Source organism: Mustela nigripes, chromosome 7 (genome assembly GCF_022355385.1).
Source record: "Mustela nigripes isolate SB6536 chromosome 7, MUSNIG.SB6536, whole genome shotgun sequence".
Classification (NCBI taxonomy): domain Eukaryota; kingdom Metazoa; phylum Chordata; class Mammalia; order Carnivora; family Mustelidae; genus Mustela; species Mustela nigripes.
The window spans coordinates 107,328,840-107,353,930 of record NC_081563.1 but is presented as its reverse complement, the minus strand read 5'-3'; the positions used below and the strand labels follow the sequence as shown (position 1 = coordinate 107,353,930).

Genomic DNA, 25,091 nt, shown 5'->3' with positions numbered 1-25,091 from the left:
TTAAATGTAACATTTATTGTGTAGTCCTGGTCTAATAAAGCCATTTCTATCTATCCAACTGCTTTTTATTATACATAATAATTCAGCAATATCTGAAATAACATTCATCTATGTAGTAAAATGGATGATTTTTATTTTTACTCTGTTGAATTGCTTGAAATCCTTAAAGATTTTTACCAAAAAAAAGTTAATTTTTCAAAATAAATAATATGAAAACAAAATATATGTCAGAACTTGTTATATTATCTCTCCTGATAATAATTATTATTAATAAGACTTGGAATGTTTATTTATAACCCATGGTGTGTTCTCACATAGCTCACCATGCTAGGTCCTCATTTCACAGCTGAGAATCTGACGGTCCTAATGTTTGTTTCACTCCCCTAGTCACTCTGGTCTTCAGGATCCTAAACCAGTGCTTTTAGACAGGTTGGCCTTGACCTTCATTTAGTGAGGTTAGTAATGAAGCGGTAACACACAATGTGAACCCTATTACCAAAAATGACTCTATCAACAAGAAGAAGCCACTGTTAGAAACAGACTGAAAAGTTTGACTGTAATGGAAAACAAACCAGCTTTCAAGACAGATGATCTAACCAGGGAAGACAACTAGGAAACTAAGCCAGGATCTCTTCCCCAGTGATACTAAACCAAATGAACAAACAAAAGCAAATTTACTGTTTGCTTGAATTCAGCCCTTGTTTTGGCACTATTCAGGGTAACACAATTCCTGATTTGCCAGAGAACCTGGAAAATTTTCAGGTGAATCCATGCTCACTATCTAAAATGATATTCAGAAAAATATCAGTGGAGAAACAAACAGAAGACTGGATAAAAATAAGCCATTCTTACTTCCCCCCAATCAACTAGCTGCAACCACACGAGGGAGAAAAAAAAAAAAAAAAAGATAGCCATTGCTCAAGGTAGATTGTATAAAGACAGGAAATTGCATCTTTTACGATGGATAAAATTTCCCATCACATAAATATATAATAGCCTTCCATCATTTGGGTTAACATTTATATTACCTAAAATAAACTCTCATCGTGGTGTCATTCTGTTATTGGCATGTGACAGAGTGTGTGTTGAAGCAAATGCAAGTTCAGAAAGCATCCTCTTTATCTTCATGTGATAAGAAAACTTCAGACTTTTCCTAAACAGACAAACTTTGTTTTGCTGCTATGCAACCGACATGCAATACAGCCCATCAGGCAGTAAATAGATTATGAATTTTACAATGAAAAGTCTTTCTTCCTGTTTGAGAACAAGCCACAACTTCCTTTCATGCTATACTAATCCACCACAACCCTCTGAAGCGGTTTCGCAAATTCGAATGTTTTGGCAAGATAAATAAATGAATGAATAACAGAGCAGTGACACAGATGAAGTTTGCAAACTTCACTCTAAAAAACATTGATACCATTTGATTCATTCCGGTAAGACTGTGGACCTGGGTTCCCCAAGCGAAGCAGAGAGAAAGAAGTTTACTTCACACCCACAGTCTTCCAGGTAGCAGAATGGACGCAAGCTTAAACAACAGAGATGCTGAGGAATTCTGCTGGCAGGCACCCACTGGTGCTCAGACATGACTCTGTGTAGGGGTATTAGAGAGATTTTAGCCATGAAGGAAAAATCTGTGAGGACAGGACGTGACAAGCGTCGAGAACCTGTGACTCATGGGCCAGACATGGGCCACAACTGTGTTTAATGTGATCTGCACAGTGTTCGGTGAGATGTTAAATTTCACCAACGCTTAAAATCTCCCTGTAAAAATGCAGATGTCTTGCTCTTTTCTTGAAAAACCAGAAGATAATATTGAGCTCATATTTTTGCAAAAATCAGTGGGGATTGGCTTTTAGTAGAAACACTGCAAACAACCCAAACACAGAACAGAAGGAGAATGGATGGATAGATCGTGGTATTTTTTACCCTGGATTTACTACAGAGCAATAAATGGAACTAACTACAGATATACTCAACAACACGAATGGATTTCATATGCCCTGCGCAAAAGAAACTAAAAGCGAAAGCACATACTGTATGGTTTCGTGTATACAAAGTTTATGACCAGTCGAAACTAATCAGTGATGACAGAGGTTAGTGTGAGTTTACTTATGGTAGAGCGGGTACGTTGGAGGTGATGCAAATGTTCTCTGTCTTGATCTGGGTGATGGTGGCAAATCTGATTGGATGCTTCTTACTCTAGACTAGATAGGTGGTTCTCAAAGTAAGATGTCCAGATAAGCAGATAAGCCTCACCTTGAAGCAGGTTAGAAATGCAGATTCCTGGCCCCTTCCCATATCTGCTGCATCAGAATCTGTGGGTGTGAGTTCTGGCACTGTTTTCACTGGTCCACCAGATGACAGTTTGAGAAACACCACTCTAGAGCACTCTACACATTCAAGAACAAGAAACGCAGAGAAAAGCAGAGTTGGCCTACATTAAACTATCCATTCCCTTTTACCCCTTCCCTAGCATATTGCCATAACCTCAGCAAGCGAAAAGCCAATTAGCTCCCTCAAAAAACTTCTACCAAATTCAAGTAATACATCTTCAGAAAGAGAAGTGCAACTGACATGCCCCATTCCTATCTCAGCCATCAGACTGCTTTAGTTTTAGGACCGTTACAACTGAACTAGAGCCATTCTCAAAGAAAAATGAAAACAGCTTCTTATCTTTCTGATGATGAAAATAATATACATCACAGAGGTTTTCAGTGACATTACAATTCTGAAGAAAAAATGAGAATCTACATTCAAGTAGGTGGCATGGCTCTTGTGGGGGGGGTCATAAAATTGTTCAGTTCACAAATTAAGAGCACTAATCCCCATCTCACATAACTTGCCTAAATGTTAACTTAAAACACCATATGTGGATGTCCACTTGCTGGGAAAGTTATCAACTTTTTGTTTTTTGTTTTCACCACCCAGCCACATACTATGATGTAGTCAAAGTACACATTCTTGGCCAACAGCAAAGGCATTTCTGAGTCAGTTGGGGGAATCAAAAAGGTAATTGTGATATACCTATTTATCAATTGATATTAACTACAAGTATATTAAACAGTTACAGTAATATTCCTTCTTTGCATTTGGAGAAAACTTTGAAGGGTAACTATTTCTTTTTATAGATTAAAAGATTCTTTTTTATCAGGTTAGATTAATAATTTTAGCACTGTATTTTTGTCCATCATAGCATTTAAAAAAGACCCAGCATTTAAGAGAATGTAAAGAGGGAAGGTGGGAGAGAGAGATCTGAGCAAAATAAAACAAGAAAACATAACCTAACAATTGTATTTTTAGGTAGTGATTCTCTCAATTGTGTCATTTAATATTTCACCGTGGTTGAACAACCGGAGAGATGGTAATAGATAAATTTCAAAATTACGTTGGCTACCATGTTCACGTCTAATCTGCCAAATGCCCCGTTTGGAGAATACATTTAAAAGTTACGTGACCAGGGCTTCCCGTGCACACCGCCAATATGTTTGCCCAGAATTCCACACTCGGAAGGGGGCCTCCCACTTGCGTTTCACACTCTGTGGTTGTTGGATTGAAATTCTTAGTAGTTTTATCTTTGAGTTTGCGTTTTATAAGTAAACACCAAGGGACGACAAAACATGTGCTAGGAGCTTGAAGCCCAGAACCACACAAAGTCCCATCTCCTGCCATCTGCCCACCTCCCCTAAATGAATCCTTGGCTTGGCTCACCCACCTGCCAGTGACCACGCCGAGATCCACGCTTGGCAGGGTCCTGCGCACAGGCACAGAAGAGTCAGGGAGTATCACCGGGCTGTGTCAAGCACCTGCTTGCTCTGTGAGCATCCTCATTCCCAAGGAAATGTGACAATACATAGCAAAGAAAAGATACCAAAGAAAAGCGACCATGGCAGGTTAAGAGAAAAACTGTGGATGGAAGGAAAGGCCTTTTTCCTGCTTTTTGAACAAGCGTCCCATGTTTTCATTTGGCACGATCCTCACAAATCGCAGTAGCTGGCCCTGTGTATGACTGTAAGTGGAAAAAAAGCGAAAGAATAAAGAAGAGCTGGAAGGTGTAAGAGAATTAATGAGCAATAGAGCAGGGACTGGAGTTCAGAGATTAAAATGGATGAATTTCGTATTGTTACAAATGGAATAGATACAGTCTTCTCAAAAATGCTTTATTTGTTTCTGATTAAGAAGTAATACATGTATCATAAAATATGGGGATAGATACAGACACAAAAGATGGGGACAGAAATCTACGTTTTTGTAGATTGGAAGTAGTGTAAGTCATGGTGTTAAAAAGTGCCTAGAAAATCAGCAATTTCCACCAGCTCATCCCAAGTCTATCCAGAGCTGGCTCCTCAGTGTTGGGAATCTGAATCGCCCGTTTCTCTAGGCAGGTCCAATCTTTTGAACCTGAACTTACCATTGAGTAAGTGCTTTAAGATATCCAAACACAATGCAGGTTAATAAACAAGTGAGATCATTATCTTTTTACCTCAGGGGTAGCCACCTCTCCTTTTACCAAAGGCTACCTTTTGTTTTTCAGCACTTTAGCCTGCCAGGGGATGACGTTGTCTAAACACATGTCCAATGTTTTCTTTTTTAACAGTTAATATATTTCCAGGATGCAAGTTCATTTCTTTCTAAAAGGTTCCTAGGACACCCATTGAAAAGTCAAAAGCAATGAGCTCAAAGGGATTGCTATTTTGTTGGAGAAGAACGACACCCTTTGTGTTGAAGTGGGGCATTGCAGACTGTGGTCACTCTCCGCACAGTGTCTCTTTGTCAAGTAATACATGCCGAAAAAAAAAATAATACAGATGGGAAAATATTGTGCACTGTCAGATCTTGGAAACAGCCGGAGGATTTTTCCTCACCAATGTCTTGTCGATGACTTTCACATTCTGGCACCCTGAAAAAATAATGCATACATTTAATATGAAATGAATGCAATAATAATCAGGCAGGTAATCGTTTTCCCAAGGAATGTAAAACTTGACAAATGTAAGGTTTATGATTTAAGGTAAGCTTGCCAAATCTTATGTGGCATGAGACCACTTTTATTACCTAAACAGTCCTTAACACAAAATGACTGGCACATATTTTTATTAACACAAAGAGTATATTCTTTCTGCCACATTTAATAGAGAGTCAGCGGCTGAAAGCTCTCTTTTAGGATATGTCTGTAGCAAATTAAAATGCATAGTGAGGATTCACAGAATGGCGTTCTTCTCTCCCTGTGCCTGTGTCCACACAGGCTCGGCACAGTAGCTGTAGACCATTGATCTCGGGAATTCTATCTACGAGGACCTTCTGGGTGAAATGGATCATAGAAAAGGAAACCCTCATTACCTTCAGAAGTGGGTAATTGGCTCAGAGGCATTCTCTGCATTGAGAGGTCCATTCGGAGTTAAATTCAAAGCAGTCACTAGTAATAATGATGCTTTTTTTCTTACTCATTTCTCCAGCAAATACTATTTGTGTGCAGGGCGCTGCTCTGAACACTGGGAATACTGCATTGAAGACAACAGATGAAGATCCCTGCCTCATGCTTCTTATATTCTCCAGAGGAAAAGAGGATATATAGTGCAAGTAATTTGAAAAGTAGATCATATGATAGTCAATGTATAGGCGATGGGTGCTATGGGAGAAGAATGAGTCACAGGGAGAGAAAACTAGAAGCTGAGGGAATGGGTGGGGCATGGACTTCCATTTTAAATAAGGTGGGCAGGATGGCACCCTTTGAGAAAATACGAGTTCAGTGAAGATGTGAAGGATGTCAGCCTTGTAGACATTTGGGGGAAGAGCATCCAGACAGATGGGATAGCCAGTGGGATAGCCAGAGCAAAAGACATCAGACTGAAACATGGCCGCCATAGTCAGGGAGGAGTGGGAGGAAAATGTGGCCTGGGCAGAATAAGCAGGGGTGACAGTAGTAGGAGTTGAAGTCAGAGAGGTGACAGAGGTCAAGCCGCATAAAGATCTTGTAGGCCATGGTGAGGACGTGGGCATTTACAGTGAGTAAACAAACCAAGAGCCATTGGAGGGTTCTTATCAGAATGGTGGCATGATCTGAATTCATGTTGGAAGAGTTTATTCTGACCTCTGTGATCAGAACAGGCTGGGAGGAAGAGGGAGGCAAGGTGGACACACAGACTGGCAATGCCCAATGGGAGAGAGGCTCTGATTGGGAAGAAACACAGAGAAACCATCGCAGCAATGAGTGAGGTCAGGTTCTGATCACATTTTGCAGACAGACCTCCTGTCAACGTGAGTAGAACTCCTGTCAATGTGGGGGTGTGAGGGAAATGAGAAGTCAAAAGTGACTCAAGATTTTTGAAACAAGGGTACTAACATGAAACGTCTCCACTGGGGGGTCTGCAGATGGAACAGGCTTTTTTTTTTTTTTAAGATTCTTAAAAATCTTTAAAAAATTTTAAGATTTTTTTTTAAGATTTTTTTTAAGATTTTTTTTTTTTTTTAAGATTTTATTCATTTATTTGACAGAGAGACAGCAAAACAGGGAACACAAGCAGGGGGAGTGGGAGAGGGAGAAGCACGCTTCCCACTGAGCAGGGAACCTGAAGTGGGGCTTGATCCCAGGACCATGGGATCATGATCGGAGCCAAAGGCAGTTGCCTAATGATTGAGCCACCCAGGAGCCCTGGAACTGGTTTAATAGGAAAAGGTAGCGGTATCATTTGGACTGCCTCGTGGAGGTGTTGACTAGCCAGTTAGATTTTTTGTTCAGGTGAGATGAGGAGGAATAATGGATAGCGTTTGCCCTTCACGTACTCACACTCACCCACACAGCCTTGATGAGACAGTAAAAAATAGAGGCAAAGCAACTGTTACTGGCTACGGACTCCTTTTGTCTAGAGAGTGCTCTGCCCTAGAGTTGTAAACACGGCGCCAACTTCCAACTTCATTACAGCCCAAATGACCCCATCTTCTTCCTCTTCATGTTTACTGCTCTCCACCAAGGAGCCCGTAAGAAGAAAAGAAAGTTGGGAAGAAGAATAACAAGTCTTACCACTCAGAGCCATGGCCAATCGGAATTCGCCCTTAAGTATCTCAAGGACATCTTGAACACCTTTCTCTCCCTAAGCAAATAAAAGATACAGATATTTGGGGTAAGTCGGTTTGACTTGATTCATGTATTTATCTCACTGTTGTTCCATTTTATATGTTTATTTCATTGTCCTCTAATTACCTGGGAAGCCAAGCCCCAGATGATTGGTCTCCCCACAAATACAGCCTTGGCTCCCAGGGCTAGAGCTTTCAGAACATCAGTGCCTTTCCGAACACCCCCATCCAGGAAGACTTCCACCTTCCCTTCCACAGCCTCCACGATTTCCGGCAAAACATCAATCTGCAGATAGGAGAGGTCAATCAAGTGAGGCTATGCTGGTTGAAGTGTTACCCAGCTCAACCCCCACGGCCATTGACCATCTGACGAGGGTTTAGCGTGAAAGAAGCGAAACAGGTTTGCAGTCAACAGTACAATTATTCCCTCCTGGAAGAAAAGGAGTGAAAATGTCAGTACCTAAAACACCAACTAAATTTATTATTTTTATTTTGAAGTTCAAGGCTTTTTTTTTCCCCTTTCCTGATGTTCAAATTCAAAAATCATGATTTTTAAAAATACAAACAAAATTTTAATGCATGTAATGACATTTTATAACTATGTTTTATAAAATGCATAGAGGTATCTTGCTCATATAAATTATTCTGGACATGATTTACCCTTGCAAATCAATTGTTAAAATTAATACTTAATTGCGAGTGGAAGCAATGGTGTGAAAATGCGAGCAGGGCTAACAATGAAAAACTCTCTGATTTCCCTGACCAACATCTTTTGCATCCAGCCCTACATTAGAGAACTCTCTATGAAAATATTTTTCTTGCTTTAAAAGGACATGACCACAGGCACCTTCAAGGTTCTCGTCTTGACTGACAATTGATGATGGGCTTGTATCAGCACCAGAGAGTACAAGAGACTCATGGGGGTGGATTTGGTGGATGGCAAATATGGTTCCTGATCCTTCACACCACTCGGAAACCACCCCTTTTTCCAAGGTAACTTTGCAGTGTTTCCTGCTAAAGGAAACAGAGTGCACTCGCCTGCTCCTTGACATTGGCCTTGGCCTTGCAACTTAGTTTGGCCAGTAACATGTGAGCAGAGGTGGCAGAGTGCCATTTCTGGGCATAGACCTTAAATGACCTCACACACATAAAATTTCTCTGGCACCTGTGCCACTTGCCATGAGAGGAGCACCCCCTGGGCACTGCTTCCCCTTTAGCTTGGGCCCCAGAATAAATACTCTGGAATTCAGGCAGCAGAGCTATCCCAGCTAAGCCCAGCTGGACACGAAACTTGGAGCACAGCCACCTAACCAGTACCAAGACCAGATCAGCAGACTGCGCCCCCCACACTCCCTGTCCCGGCCAGCTGACACAAAGTTTCACGGGACTAAATGACTGTTGATTTAAATCACTGAGTTTGGAGTCTGTCCTTTCATGGCACCACATGGCAATAACTAATAGAGTTGGCTAATAGCTAATACAGTTAATAGCTAATAGCTGATACAGTTGTCTCTTTTGTGTGAATCTTTGCCCTTGAGAATGGAAACGATTGACAAGGTGAACTGTAGGTCAAAATCTGTAGAAATTACCTACATTCATTCCCAAATATTTGAGTATAAAATTAAGTCCAATCTCCATTTAAAATACACGCTGAAGAAGCGACCATGCATTCAAGTGAGATTTTTTTCTAGACATAATTGTGCCGAAACCACTCAAAGGCTTTCTCGCTTCTCCCCCAAAATTGTAGAGGCTCAACTTAAAGAGAGTTTTATGTAAAAGGCTGAAGACCAAACCTGGCCACAGATTTGGAGGAAGTGAAGGCAACTTTTGGCACGCAGCCCCTAAGTGTTTGGCAGGTAATGTGATTTTCCCCTTTTCCTTTTGGCTTTTCTGCCTTGCCAAACATGCTCTGGATCCATTTACATATGTCCCTTTACCTATACATAGTCCTCCTTTTACAGTCAGGCAAGTTACATCAACATATAAATGCTACAATTTCCAAGAGATGATGCAAGCTATCATTAAGCATATTTCCCCATTTGAAACCAAAACCAAAGAAAAATATTAGCTAGCTCGGGTTCAATACACATTTTCAAAGTCACGCAAATCAAGTCTGTTTACGTTATTTCTAACGCCCAACCTGGCCTAAAAGGAAACTAATAAGGACACTTAAAATGTGAATTCCGGGCTATAAAATGGAACCTAGAGAAGTGTTTTGTGTGTCATGGACCAGGCTGTTCTAACCATTGCTGAGCACTTCTATTCTCCTCCTTTTTCTTTCTGTAGCTGCAGTTTCACCGGGTGCGTATTTCAGAGAATAATTCTGACCAGAGGAGATTAAATAAATAAATACAGCAGATGAATCCACTATTTTACAACTATTACATTTCTTTTTTCCAGCTTGCTAGACATTTGAGAGACCATTCATTTTGACTTTTCTTCGCTTCATGATTCTTGATACAACTAATTGTGAGCTCACCTCCCATGGGGTTAATCTACAGGAAAATACATTAAGATCCTGATATACTGACTAACGCATCCATCCATCCATTCATTGACTTTTGAAGACCCTGTATATTCAAGCCACGATGCCAAATGGTCTAAGGGAGCCAACAAGAATCCCATGGGGTTGTGACTCACAAGGAGACTTTTCTCCATTGCTGCTCAAGTCACATTCTTCCAGGATGTTCCCTGTCCCAAAAAAATACTCACAGGGAGTACCCACCTTTCTATCTTCCCAAAACATCCATCCTATACTCCCAATTTCTCATGTTTTGGGCAAGGAACACTTTAAGGGTCTCAAACCAAAGTGGGGTGCTTGGGTAGCTCAATCAGTTAAGTGTCTGACTTTTGATTTTGACTCAGGCCCTGATCTCAGGGTGGTGAGATTATACCCTGTGTCTGCTTAAGATTCTCTCTCCCTCTTCCTCTGCCCCCTCCTGACCAGCTCTCTGTTCTATTTCTAAAAAGGAAAAAAAAAAAAAAAAGGTTTCAAACCAAACTAATTGAACATAGACAAAAGCAGATAAAGCCAGAGCTGTTTTAGTTAAAAGCAAAAAGAGCCAGAGTTCAGGATGCTGTCCAGAAATCCTCCCCTGACTCTCTACCCATCATCCTTTGCCAGGCACCCTTGGATGGGGTTTCTACTAAGCACACTTAGAAAATTACTGGTTCCTATAGGCTTGCCTGATTGTTCACAATTGCAAGAATGGCTGCAATTATTTCCCTCCCTATCTTCATTTCTTTGTAACAGGATATTTCTGCTCTTCCAGAGAGAAGAGAAATGAGGCTAGAGAAATGAGTCTATTTCCCCATCCTTCGCAACTAAACTACACTTGGGACCTGCCGTCACCAAGAGAACATAGAGAGAACAGAACAGAAAGAAGCTACAGTGTGCATTTTCTAAGCCTCAATCTCAAGAGGCCTTGCAATTTTACACTTTCCTTCTAGGAAACCTGCCATCTTGTGAGAACCAGCCTACCTAATGTTCCAGATGTGAGACAATGCAGAACTGTCCCTGCTGAAGTCACCCCACACCAGTCTGTCCTAGTCATCCCAACAACTGACCACATGCATTTGAGTGAGCCCAGCCAAGACCAGAAAAACTTTCTAGCAAGTTTCAGCCCAAATTGCAACTCACAAAATTGTGACATGAATAAAGAACTATTGAGTTTAGGCCAGCAAATTTCAGAGTGGTTTGTTACCTGGCAAAAGCTAACGGATACATCAAGTGCTTTTCAAAGGTAGAATTGCATGAACCCCTTTTAAAAGGAAAAATAAGGTCACCTGGGAGGCTCAATGGGTTGGGTGTCTGACTCTTGATTTTGGCTCAGGTCATGATCTCCCATCATGAGATTGAGCCCCACATTGGGCTCCAGACTGGGCATGAGCCTGCTTAAGTTTCATTCCCTTGCCCTTTGCCTCCTGCCCACTCCCAGTTACTCTCACTCTCTCTGTCTCTTAAAAAAATAATAATAGGGGCACCTGGGTGGCTCAGTAGGTTAAGCCTCTGCCTTCAGCTCAGGTCATGATACCAGGGCCCTGGGATCAAGCCCCTCATTGGGCTGCAGGAAGTCTGCTTCGCCCTCTCTCTGCCTACTTGTGATCTTTGTCTGTCAAATAAATAAGTAAATAAAATCTTTAAATAACAATAATAATAATAAAATCTCTTAAGATCTCATAGAATGTGTCCAAGGACTCAATTTTGGAAACCATTGCCTGAGCAACCCAAATATTAATCTACGAAAATGTTTATAGTTGAACATTTTCACTAGAAAAGAATGTCATATTTTTAAATTTAACAAAGTTTAGTCCCAGTTAGAATCAAAACAAAAATGAAAACATTAAAAAAACAAAACAAACAAAAAACAACCTTCCAGGGCACCTGGTTGGCTCAGTCATCTGCGTTTTGGTCAAGTCATGGTCCTGAGACCAGGACCATGGAGTCCAGCCCCACATGGGGCTCTCCACTCGGTGGGAAGCCTGCTTCTCCCTCTTCCACTGTCCCTGTTTGTGTTCCCTCTCTTGCTGTCCTTCTCTCTGTCAAATAAATAAATAAAATCTTTAAAAAAAAAATACTTCTAGGGTTCAAAGACTCCAGAGACTCTGTCTTTAGATTCCAGTTTGAGACGTTCCAGAACTATGGATTTTGAAAATCAATTTGAAAATACTGTCATTTTGTTCTCAAGTTACTTCAAAAGCAAACTTTTTTTTTTCCCCCATGTAAGCTCTACACCCAGCACAGGGCTTGAATGCATGACCCCAACTCAAGAATCACACACCTTGCCCACTGAGCCAGCCAGACGACCCTCTTTAAGAGCAATTTTGGCCACATTATGACCTTGAATGTAAGAACATTGACATGAGCTTAATTTGTAACTGTTTGTTCCTCATCTCAAAACCTACACACTGGGAGAAAGGCATCTTCACTGTGAGCCAAATCTAATCACACATTTCTCTCGCCATCGTGGGCCTCAAATGTCTTCTAAGTATGAGACGAACCCCAAGCAAACATCTCCTCTCTTCGCACAGCATGCAAACGGGAGTGTCATTGTTTTTTTTAAAACAGTCTCCGGGACCACAGCTCAAAAAAGTCCTTTTAGAGAAGTTTCCATAACCCCTCAGCCAGAGGGAAATAAACCACACCATTTAGATATTTTCCCCTTAAAATCTTGTTAGATTTGATTTCAGTAGATTTAGATTCTATTTTTAAGAAAATACACTTAATTTGGCCGGCACACTAAGTCTATGTCTTCATATACAGGAAAGGCACAAGTCTGCCAATGACCCTTGAGCTGTGACCAACTTCTCCTCCCTGACCAGAGGAGGTCTTCATTCTCCTTTACCTGCAGGCAACATTCCATATCACTGAAGACGACGGGTCTCTACAAGGAGAGCTGAATTGGAAAGGACTGGAAACGCTCAGTTTTGTGATTTGATTCTTGACTCTGTGATCCTACAGCATGCAAAGGTGAGGTTCATTCCTGCCATTAGTGTTTTAGGAAGAACCGTGAGTACAAATACGGACAACATCCAATATTTCCCTATAGTCGGTTAGTTTGTCCTAAGGCCCACACACCTGGTCTACGGATTTTTCTAAATCAACCTGCTGGTTCAGTGAAGGAGGAATCCACTACTACTTGACAAAATTATTTGTCCTCCTATACTTCCAGTTGTTTGAATAAATTCGTTGGTCATCACAATTAAAGCCACCCATATAATATAATAGCCACCCATATAATAACTACGACTGAATGACTCTGCTAACATCGGATAACCCTCGTGGAGCTAATTGCTCCTTCACAGTTTTAACTCAGTCCCACAGCTCTTCAAGACAGTTCGGTTTACTTTTATATCTGTCCACAAAGGATTTCTTTTTTAACAGTGACTTTTATAAAGTTTACAAATAAATGTATTGCATGATTTAATGATCTACTTCAGGTAGATATATGTCACTAAATTTAAAATACAAGATCTCATCTATTTGCACACATTTTACCTTGAGTGTTCCATACCCAAAATACTCAGAAAAGAGTCAGACATGGAGAAACTGCGATGGAAACGAGAATTCCAAAGGGAAATCTCAGCATTTGCTGAAACTCACAGTGGCCGGCACCCCATCAAGTTGTCGAGCCCCATGATTCGACACCAAGATCCCATTCAAGCCATGTTTAACTGCCTCCCGGGCATCATCACCTGGAAAGAGCAAGACAGCCATTGTATGAAAAAGGCAACTTAACAGAAGGCTTGGGTTTAGAAGGTGAAAGGTCCCAGTCAAAGAGAGCCTGAGTTCACACATCTACACCTTGCTCAGAACCTTTAGCATAGAAATACATGAGTGCTCAGGTCAAGAAGAGTAGTGACAGTTTCCTTGGCCAAAATGTTAGCACATATAATGATCATGAGATAAAATTAATGAGATAAAATCATGAGATAAAATCTCATGAGAATCATGAGATAAAATTTTCAATAGACAGCCAATTGACATGCAGTTAAAATTAATTTATTCTCACAAGAAAGTACTCCTGCTAAGTAATTTTATTATTTTTTAATAAGATCATACCATTTAGCATTTAGCAAAATTATTCCTCTGTAATTTGGATAGCATTAAAGAATACATAAGTGGCAAGCACCTGAAATATAACATGGAGGGAACAAGTCTTTTCCAAAAACATTCTTTAACACAAAGTAGTATTTTCATTAATTATCTTATCTTGTCTTATCTTATTCTATAATTAAGTGTATTTTGCCCAATGAAGTATATAAAAATGTACAAAAGTATACAAAAATAAAATTATATGCTATGTCTCTAATCATGCTTCAAAATATAACAACTTCTGAAAATACAGTTTTTAAATAGATTAGGGGCTCCTGGGTGGCTAAGGCAGTTAAGTGTCTGCCTTCAACTCAGGTCAGGATTTTAGGGTCTTGAAATCAAGTCCTACATCGGGCTTCCTGCTCATCAGTGTCTGCTTTTCCCTCTTCCTCTGTCTCTCTCCCTCCCATTATTTCAAATAAATAATATCTTTTAAAAAGTAAATTAAAAAAATAAAACAGATTAACATTCTCTCAAATCAATTTCCAACTCATTTATTATATTGTATATTTTAAACTCTTATATGTTCAGCATGCTCCCAACAGCAAACTGTTTAGTCGCTAACCAAATCAGAAAAGTAACAATGGTTCTCAAATTTAACACTCAAAAATACTTGGTCTAAGGTTGAGGTGAAAATCAGATTTGGGAGATGTAACTGGATGGATATACAATATTGTATACATTCATAAATTAAGCAGTGGAAATCAAGGGCAGATCTAAGAATAATAAAAAAGAAAAGACTCATAAAAGGATCTGTAATTCTGAGTATTTTAAAATTTTATGTTAAAACACCATTTTTTCTAAGTGGTGTTTTATGGAATGTTAGTTTTTGAATATTCCCATTTAAAATATGATGGTATTGGGGTTCCTGGGGGGCTCAGTGGGTTGGCCCTCTGCCCTCAGCTCAGATCATAATCTTGGGGTCCTGGGATCGAGCCCGGCATCGGGCTTTCTGCTCAACAGGGAGCCTGCTTCCCCCGACCTCTGCCTGTCTCTGCCTGTGATCTCTGTCAAATAAACAAATTAATTCTTTAAAAAAAAAAAACTAAAATAAAATAAAATATGATGTTATTGTTATTTTTCTTCTAAAATTACAGTAGATGAAAATGTAAAAAAAACCTCATGTTTTAGGGACTGAATGTCTGTGACTCCCAAAGTTCATATGTTAGAACCCTAACCTTCAATGTGATAGTATCTGGAGATGATGCCTTTGAAAATTCATTAGGATTTGATGATGTCATTAGAGTTGGGCTTTCATGAGGGCACGGGGGTCCTTATCAGAGAACATTGGGGAGCTTGCTGACCACCTCCCTCCAGTCCTGTTCACACGAAGAACGGGTCATGTAAGCACACAGGGAAAAGGAGGCCTCCACAACCTAAGGGAAGAGCTTACATCAGAAACTGACCAGGCTGGAATCCTTATCTCAGACTTCCAGCCTCCACAACTATGAGAAAATAAATGTCTGCTCTGTGAGCCACACAGTCTAAGGCATTTTGTTATGGCAGCTAGGGCTGATCTAGACATCACATGATTGTCTTGTTGTTCTTGTTAGGGTTCACCTTTAAGGAATGTTCTGATGAGCCATAAGATACAATGAAATAATATGAAAGGTGCTCTGCTTCATGACTTGCCAGTGTTTCCCAACGAATTACTTTGTTATCTGCTCACCTCTAAGCTTGTGTTGTGTTATGCATTTTGTTATATTCTCAATATATGATTGATATTCTATATTTAATTCATATTGAATATAAAATCTAATGTTTACATGACGCTGTTTTGGAAAGCATGTTTTAATCCAAGCATGCGGTGCAGATTGTGAGATGTCTCAAGAAACTTCTGAGTCACCCAGAAGGAAAAGGCCCTCACACCGAGGTTGAGAGATGATATTTTTTTCCCAACCCCATTGATTGATTCATACTTTTAATTTTAATGTTGTTTCATATTTGGACCATACATGTTTTATTTCACAGCTTTATTTTCCTGAATTTCTAATTGCATTTTTCTCCTTTTGCTCCAGTTACCATGAGCCTTAAGACTATCCTCAAAATTCTAGGGGGCCCGGGTGGTACAGTCTTTTGAGCAACTAACTCTTGGTTTCAGCCTGGGTTATGATCCCGATGTTTGAGATCTGTGTGAGGCTTCACACTCAGCAGAAGAGTCTATTTGAAACTCTTTCTCCCTCATTCTACCCCTCCCCCTACACTTGCATATGCGTGCGCTCTCTCTCTCTCTCTCTCTCTCTATATATATAAATATATTTATATATATAAATATATTTATTATAAATAAATAAATAAATTTTTTTAAAAAAGAGTATCCTCTAATGCTTCAAACTTTCCATTTATTCTATCTAACCTGTTTAAATCATCTTCTTTTCCCTCTGGAGACTTCCCTCCTGAACCCTTTACCTACTTACTCTATCCTGCTCTGATTACTCTCAAGGTTGACTGCTGACCTTCGTCCTAAGGATTGCTCCTATTCTCTGTGACTTGAATCTCTTGATGTCTAATTTATGACTACATTTGGTTTAAGTTCTCATTTGTGTATAGTACATTAATTCCTTTGTAAACTCCTAAAAAGGGATCCATGCATGGTAAACCTATGAGCACCCAAATAACTTCCTTTGTCTTTGGTGATTGGATTACGTATAATATTCTAGGTTGAAAATCCTTTTCCTTAGAGACATTGCTCCATCATCTTCTAGTTCCCATTGTTGCTACAAGAAGACTGATGCCAGTTTTACTCCATTCTTTGTAAGTAACCTGCTTTGTTTTCCCTCTTGATACCCATTTTCCCCCCTGAAATTTCACAAGGGATATAATAAATTATGATTTGTTTTCTGAGTCTAATGGCTTAAGTTTCCAGCATTCAGACACTGTCTAACAATTTATTCCTTGCCTCTTTCCTTTATTTTTTCTATGAATCCCTATCTTCAATATTTAAAATATTGGACATTTTCAAGGGTCTTCAAGACTCTGTTTCATTTAATCATGTTTTCCATTTGTCTTGTTGTTCTTATATATTGTGAGAAATGTCATTGGCTCTCTTATTAAATCAGTAACTTCATGTTTAACTCCAGAAATCATGTTTTTAGTCTTTGAGAACTGGTTTTTTCGTACTCTGATTTTCTTTTCATGGAAGACTCTTCTTACTTAGGTATACTTTCAGCTTCTCTGAGTCTATCATTTGGAATTTTTTAAAAAGTTATTTCTTCTTGTTTTATTTTATCTCTTTCCTCTGGGATCAGCTTCTCTGTAGATTAATCTTGGTCTTTTATGTTTTAGTGTTTCAGATATGCCTTATGATGCTACATTTTCCACTTATGTTTGAGGAAGAAAGATTTGGGTCACTGCTTTGGCACTCTGGACTGTTTTGTAAATCACTTTCATTCTTTCCAAGTCTTTGCCTGGAGTAGAAACTCTTGGAGCTCCATGTGAGACAACACAAGGAATGTTAACTAAGGGGCTACTGGACTATGAGCTCCTCATGTGTCAGAATTGAGAACAGCATCATTACATATTTTAAATGTTATCCATCCCTAGGTTGTCCCAGCTAACCATTCATTTCTTTAGAAAGATGGAGCTACTATGCCACATTGCCCATTGGTGCACAGGGGATGAGGAAAGACAGGATAGTTGGCTATTGTAAGAGTTTACAAACAGAGCTCCCATGAATCCCATGACTTTCTTTCCACTTCTCATCCACTGTCTCTGTCACACCTGCAGACTAGATGCCCAGCGCCTCCCCACCATTCATTACAGAATCTCCCCCAGCTCCTCCAGGGCACTCTCTGAGTGTATCTGGAGGGACAGTTTTCTTTGCACTTTCTTCCTATCAGCACATTCCCTTACGTTTTGTTCCTCTCATAAATTTCGTGAAGTTTCTCTGCTGTGTGTGCCCATTTTCCATTGCTTTGCTGTCATAAGACTTATGTATTTTTGTATTTCCATACTTTAATTTCAGGGGCATCGTGGCTTTGATGAGAGGGTATGTGTATATATATATATATACTCAGTCCATCAACTGGATCAAGAAGCCCAATACATTATCATTTAAAACATGTTTGGGGAAATGGTCCTCTAAAAACATTTGCCTTAATACAATGCAAAATGTTTTTGGAATTGGGGAGGTTTGCTTTGGTTGTCTAATTGTGTGCATGATACCAAACATCAAGTCAAAAGTAAAAAAAAAAAAAAAATCAAAATATATGTAGTTACAACCAATGTTTTCAGAAATTGAAAATTATCAATAAACTAATCCTATATAGTATGAAAAAGTTATTAGCTGCTTAAGCTTAGTAAATCAGGCCACCTGGATCTTGTATCTGAGACTTGCTTACTATGTAGGTGGCAAGTTTCTTAATTTCTTTGTGCATTGGTGTCCTAAACCATAAAAAGGGATAATAATTCACAGAAGATTGGCTTGTGGATTAAATTAGTTGACTGAGTGTTTAGAAAGAGCCTGACACATGTTGAACACTCAGATCAATATTAACTGTTACTATTAATTTCATCTGATGGTGCAGGAAGTATGAACTCAGAAGATGAGTACGTGAAGGAAATTCATTTGCTGGATGCTTTTGGCAAGTTTGTTGGAGTTTTGTCTATAACAATAAATTGTCATCTTCGTCAGGATTATGATTATAAGAAGCCTTTCATTTGAAGTAAGCACTACTTAAGCAACAGTTTGTTATCTCCTATCATTTTGAGTGGTTTTCCAGGTTCTTTTAGGCAGTGCTGGAAATGTAGGGGGAAATGACAGAATGGTTTGCTCAGACGATAAGATCATGAGCATCCAGAGAAGCAAAATAAGAATAATTTATGACCAGATATGAACCCCTTTCATTAGCTGCCTACGAAACCTTGTCCAAAGTTTTACGTTTTATTTTAACCCAGAGAGAAAAACAACCTAGCCTTAACAAGAGGCTGCAAATATTTGGACTTAGCAAAAAGTTCATGAATCTTTGATATTTTTCATTAATCCTTAAAGTTAACTCCTACGACATTCCACATAAGTTAATTTGCCAGTTAATACATTAGTTGACTGACAATTACAATAGTCAGTAGGGGATAGCACTGTTTGCTATCTTATTGATATATTATTTCTATTTTTAATTGAAAATACCAAAGTGAAATATAAGTACTCAAGATTTACCCTCAAGCCCTTGGAGCTTTTGACTCAGGACTCTGCTATCTCACAGGAATTTAGTAACTAAATCCTAGCTGCATGGCAGTTTTGAGCATAATCTGGAAACACTGAGTGAATATCTTTGAGAGTGTCGTGAAAAAAAAACACATACAGGAAAAGAATTAGTTATAGTTTTTGAGAAACAAAAAGCTACTATGGAAATACCACAGAATAGTTTTAAAAGTATTTTTTAAATTTTAAAACAACTCTGAAAAACATTATGCCTTTGTTCATAAAGCCATTTGTTTATTAGCATGAGTTTTAGCAAAAAACAAATCCTATCTCAAATATTCATTTGGAGTTTGTGTTGAAGTTTTCCAAGGGCAGGGTTTAACCACAGCAAGAGATGATTATACCTTGGACTTAATTTGCATTTGTTAAAATGCAATTATTAAAATGTTGGTAAGGGGAAGATGTTTCATTGAGCTCCTTCCAGCTACCTATGATTTCATGTTCCTGCAAACATAATCTCTACCTTTCTGATCAGGAAAATGGAAGAGGATGGCTGACTCTCCATCTACCCATGACTTCTGGATGAAGATCTGTGAAAGAGGGAGAACCAGATTTCCCAGAACTGGCCTTGCCTCCACCCACCCCCCTTTCAAGATTGAGTTTATGCGTTACTTGATGTAGTTGTTGTCATGGAGATAATTCTTGTTTATTAAGTAAATGAAATAAATAGTTACAGAAACACTAGACAATATAAACTGTACGTGTATAAATAAGTTATTTCCTTTCAAATGCCCAGTGCCCTATCTCTCTTTCTCTTGCTTTTGAGCTCTTTCTAATTAAATAGACTCATAGCTTTCACTGAGGATTCTACTCGGTTAACATTTGGGCCACTCTATTCTGTGTAAAACATTATGAAACAGGTAGAAAGAAGTCATATGATCCATATGCGTGAGAACAAAAAGAGGTAACGGTGGAGGTGATGATCTTAGCTGAGATGACCCCAGAAGGAAGTTCTAGAACCCAGAGTATTTTACAACATAACACATGTTGGTGAAGTCTAATTGAATAGATTTTCATCATATCCTAGAGGACAGAGTTCTAGAAAATGGTATATACTGGGAATCCTAAATGGAGAAATTGGGTAAAAAAATTAAATTACCTCATTCTTTTATATGTTCCTTATTTAACTTAGGCAAATATGAACCAAGACCAAAACTTCATTCTTCTTTTGTGCTTTAAGCGACTTTCTCCAGGCCCCCACTATGATGAGAGTGAATTCAATACTTGAAATGGCATTAATTTTCTAATTCGAACATACTTTCTCATTTTCTTGATGTCAGCCACAGTCATCGCTTGCCTGGGCAGCAACCATTTCTTAAATGTCCCCCTGACCACAACGTTGCCAACTCTATCCATTAGGCTCATTATACAATGCTTGATTTTTCTAAAATGTTAATTTGATTAAGTTGATTCCACGATCAAGAGCCTCAGTGGTTCTCAAACCTCTTGTAGTCTACATGTTTCATAAATTTTCACTCAGAACTGCTTTATTTTGCCATTATTTCCCTCCGAGTCTTTCGACAACAAATCAAAACTCAAGCATTATCTTTCATTCTGAAATAAAACCTTCCCTAACCCACTAAGTGTCCATACCTTATTTTAAACCCCACCCTAAAGTTGCATATCTGTCTGTAGCATCTGTAACATCTTATTGCCCCCAAATTCTTGTTTATATGTCTGTCTCCTGCAAGAATGGGCTCTCCTTTTGGCCGAGGACCTCAAATTACTATCTTATTTTTAACTTTTGCACACCCTAAACATGATAAATATTTACAAAATGAATGCCTGAGCGAGTGAATAACTGAAGGGATGATTGAATGAATGAATGGGGAAGAAACTTCATGTTAGTTTTCTTTAGTATCTACAGTTGAAGGTAGACACAGGAAGTCACACTAACAATCACGGATGACAATATGGATACTAGTCAAGCAAGTGAAACTGTTTAAAGGTGGCTCTAACACCAAGATCCACTCTTTGAAGTATAATTCACAGAAATTTTGAACTAGAACAATGAACAACAGGGAAGAATGTAACAATATTTTTTAACGGCAAAGATTAAGACAGCTCTGGATTTAAACATATCTCCACTACTTAAAAGCTTTGCTGGTCCCATTCTTTTACTTCTATTACTTCATTTCTGCATACTTTAGGATTAAATAGATAAAACCTGTAGCATGCCTACCGCTTTATAAATAGGAGCCATGTGACTCACATATTCAAATAAAACTGATGAAATGTTTTGATTAAAAGTTGTTGACCCTGAGATAAGTTAACAGAATCTCTCATCTCAGAGCCACTTCCTTAAACAGTTACATTTAAAATAATAAATGAAGTTTTCTATATATCAACTAAAAAATGTTTTCAAAGGCAAGAAAACACTTTTTTTTTTAGGGTAAATACATTTATACTCCAAATTATTGAAGCCATTGGTACTTCCCCATGGGATTTGAATACATATGGATGCTGGGGAAGCAGTCAAGTTTCTTAATACCCATGACTTGATATTTGAGGATTTTAATGTCATAATCAACCATTCTTTATGGGGAGGTGATATGGGATTTCCCACCCTCAAAAATCAGTCCTAGGGGCACCTGGATGGCTCAGTGGGTTAAGCCTCTGCCTTCAGCTCAGGTCATGATCTCAGGGTCCTGGGATCCAACCCCGCAAAGGGCTCTCCCCATCTCTCTCCGTCTGCCTCTCTGCCTACTTGTGATCTCTCTCTCTCTCTCTCTCTTTGTGTGCCAAATAAATAAATAAAATCTTTAAAAAAAAAAAAAGCAGTCCTAGTCATTGGTACCTGCAGGGGACAGGAGAAAAATAGAAAAGGCTCTTAAAACAGGTCTGGTTGTCATAATATCATCCTTGGATTTCTTCTTGATCTGAGAGCAGCTTGTGGAAGCTTTCAGACAAAGCAAAGAACTCAAAATATTTTTTTCCATATCTTGCCAAGCTCTGTGATTTCGTGATGGCTCCAAGATAAGGCAGCTGCATCCCATGTTACCATGAAGGTAACTTCTTACTTCATGAAAGCCCAGCTCTTCGGTTTTACCTAAGAATGAAGAACTATTTACTCACTAAAATCAATAGCGAGAGTTGAGAGGTGGAATGTCTCCTTAGATTTCCATGTTAATTGTTCCTGATTATTTTCTCTTAAACATGTCACAATCATGTAGCTACAAAGAATCATAAGATCAGTATGAGAAATATACAAACCTCTCAAAATGCCTTTTGCAACAATTGGGAGAGATGTCAGCCCCCTCAGCCATTTAATATCCTCCCAGCTGATAGATGGGTCTATTGATTTAGTGACATATGTAGCAAGTCCACTGTTGTCTCCAAAATTTTCCTTAGGAGAAAATGCTAAATCATTGGTTTCAAAATTTTTCATTCTGAAATAAACAGATACATAAAATCAGAAAATTCTCAAAGTTAGAGATAATTTTACAATGACTCATTCAAAGAAAAATGAAACATCACCTTTTTCAAATCAATTAGATGTTCCTCAACCATCTGTAGATTGGTTGCGTTCTTATTTCCCATGTTCTCATGTAAGATTCCAGGCTAATTGTGACAATCAAGTAGACTTAGTTGGTCACTTAAAGTTTATTGTATGTCTTAAGCTATGTTTATATAGAATAAATCAGTTTCAGGGAGAAATATATGGGCAAATTCCAACATCTCTACCTTTTTAAGCCAATCTATGAATATAGACAATAGATTTGATGCTATTTCAAGCCAGGAATGCATATTCATTATAACAACAGATATTTGCATGTTACATTACAGTTTACAAAGGACTTTCATAAACCAATATTATCACAATTTTTAAGAAAACTTTCAGAAAATAAAATTGATACTTTATGATTCCCATTTTATATAGAAAATAAAAACAGAAGTGCAGAGCAAGGTGTCCCTACATAAGAAACCAGCGTTTAAGCTCCAACCTGGATCTCTGGACTTTTAATTCCATTCACTCTGCTCTGATCTCATCTGCACCTTGGTGATTGCTTTTGACTTCAGGAAACTTTTCAATGTCCTTACACAAAATTCTAGAGGAGATTGGACCTGCGGTAACATCAGTTAATACCTTCAGTCTGCTGTGACTATAGACTCTTTCTCCTGCCCTCCTGTTATGGTGGTGGTGGGCACAGGGAGAAGTGGGAAGTGTTTGTCAGGGATGAGTTGTTATCTGTTGCTTTTCCCTCCTCCATTTAGGTTGTTTTCTCTGAGGCTGTCTGCCTGCTGACTCAAACTTCCCGATCTTTCAGACAATCCTGATCAGGGCTTGAGCTATCCAATTACTAAGATCTTCATCTCTTTGCCTATGATATGACTGTTAATTTATGTACCAACTTGATTGGACTAAAGGATGCCTAGATAGCTAATAAAACATTATTTCTGGGTGTGTCTGTGAGGATATTTCTGGATGAGATTTAATTGGTAGACTGAGTAAAGATGATAGTCCTCATTTTTGTGGGTGGGCTTCATCCAATCTATTCAGATCCTGAATATAAGAAGAAAAAGTGGAGGAAGGACAAATTTGTTCCATGTGCTTAAGCTGGGGCATCCATCATCTCCTGACCTTGGACATTGAACCTACTGGTTGTTAAGCCTTCAGATTTAGACCTGAACTTACACTATCATCCTCTGGTTCTTGCCTTCAGACTCAGACTAGGACTTAAATCATTGGTTCCCATGGTTCTCAGACCTTAGGGTTTAGACTGGAACTACACCACTATTTTCCTGGGACTCTAGCTTATAGACAGAAGATTTGGGGACTTCTCAGACTCCATAATTGCATGAGCCAATCTCTCAAAATATGTGTGTGTTTGTGTGTACCCTACTGTTTCTGTTTCTCTGGAGAATCTATAATATGTGACTTTCTCCTGCTCCTGGAGCCTGAGTAATCCCCCGCACAACAGACTTGAAGTGTCAAAGATTTTGGCATATAAATACCCCAGCTCCCTCATCCCAAGAGGGCTAACTCTGAGACAGGCTGTACATCATCTCCAGGATTTCCCATCAGGATTAAGGTTCAGTTGCCTGCAACTGAAGCTGTCTTGGTAACATGCTTACTGTTTGCTGCCTTTCTTCTTTGCGCCATTTTCCCACTTCTCTGCCAGTATTCCCTTCATCTTCCAAAGGAACTACTTGCATTTAAATCACTGGTACATAATTTCCATCTAGGGGAACCCAAACTGAGACACAACCACACTGAGTTGCTGCTTTTCCCTCTAATTTTGTTGACCCAACTTAGACCACAATTTCTAAGACTCTACTACTGGCTCACTCTACATCTGAAATCTTTTCTCTTGGCTTAATATCCTGATATCCTGACTATATTTTGGCAGTTCCTTGAACTAGGGACAAAGTTTTTTTTCTGCTTGCACCTCAGATCTCTAACTGAATGGATGACCATCTAGATACACAATGGCATCACTCTTGTGACTTAGCTGCTTAGAAACCCAAATCCAATTGCAAACTTCATTTCTCTGAAAGGCTGTCTTTGAATGATGACAGTGACCTGGATTCACCTTTCTTCTCTGCACATTATAAATTACCCTGCTAGCCAATCCCCAATTTGGGTAAAAGTACAGCTGTATATTAATCTCTGGCTTAGTCATAGCTCTTTCTTTGCTTCTACTAGCTCTGCCTTTGAACATATAAAGGATTTTGGAGCAATGATTATAACAATTTTTACATAAACCTAGAAGTACATAAGCACATTATTTTTATTTTTTAAAAGACTTATTTTAATACAAACTAGGTTTAGTGTTTTTAACATACTTTCAGCTGGAATAGCTGTTTGTGTACCTCAAGTGGCATATATTATCATAAGGGCATGAAAATTCACTTCCCACCAAATTCTACTCAAGTCATTTGCAAAGTTTTCTCAATAAGGATTGAAGAGTTTGTCCTATAGTTTCATTGACTCGTGTGGCCATTAAAGATAATTCTAAGAAAATTCTAATTTCATGAAAGTCATACTGGTCCCCACCCACTTATGGAGCTTTGGTTTGGATTTTAGCTGAAATATTTGGGCATTTCTTTTTATCAAACCATTTAGGGTTGTACATTTTATCACAGCCTTTGGTATTCTGTGGTTGTCTTAATTTGAATTACAGTACGCTTTTGGTCAATAAACACATTCTTATTATGAAGACCTATTCTATTACCTAGAAATGGTATTAAGTGATATTAAATTCCAAACTTTTAAATAAT

The 25,091-nt window shown here is 38.8% G+C and overlaps 1 protein-coding gene across 1 annotated transcript in view; it reads right to left on the bottom strand.

The window, feature by feature from the left end:
- Window positions 1–4,139: 4,139 nt before the first annotated feature.
- The window catches only part of HAO1 (hydroxyacid oxidase 1), a 49,468-nt gene continuing 28,516 nt past the window's right edge, over window positions 4,140–25,091 (bottom strand). The window contains exons 4-8 of the mRNA XM_059407912.1: window positions 22,083–22,258; window positions 13,178–13,269; window positions 7,202–7,360; window positions 7,022–7,091; window positions 4,140–4,900 (exon numbers count right to left, since the gene is read on the bottom strand). Coding sequence (XP_059263895.1) covers window positions 4,830–4,900; window positions 7,022–7,091; window positions 7,202–7,360; window positions 13,178–13,269; window positions 22,083–22,258 — 568 coding nt within the window. The 3' untranslated portion in view covers window positions 4,140–4,829. The remainder of the gene's footprint in view (window positions 4,901–7,021; window positions 7,092–7,201; window positions 7,361–13,177; window positions 13,270–22,082; window positions 22,259–25,091) is intronic.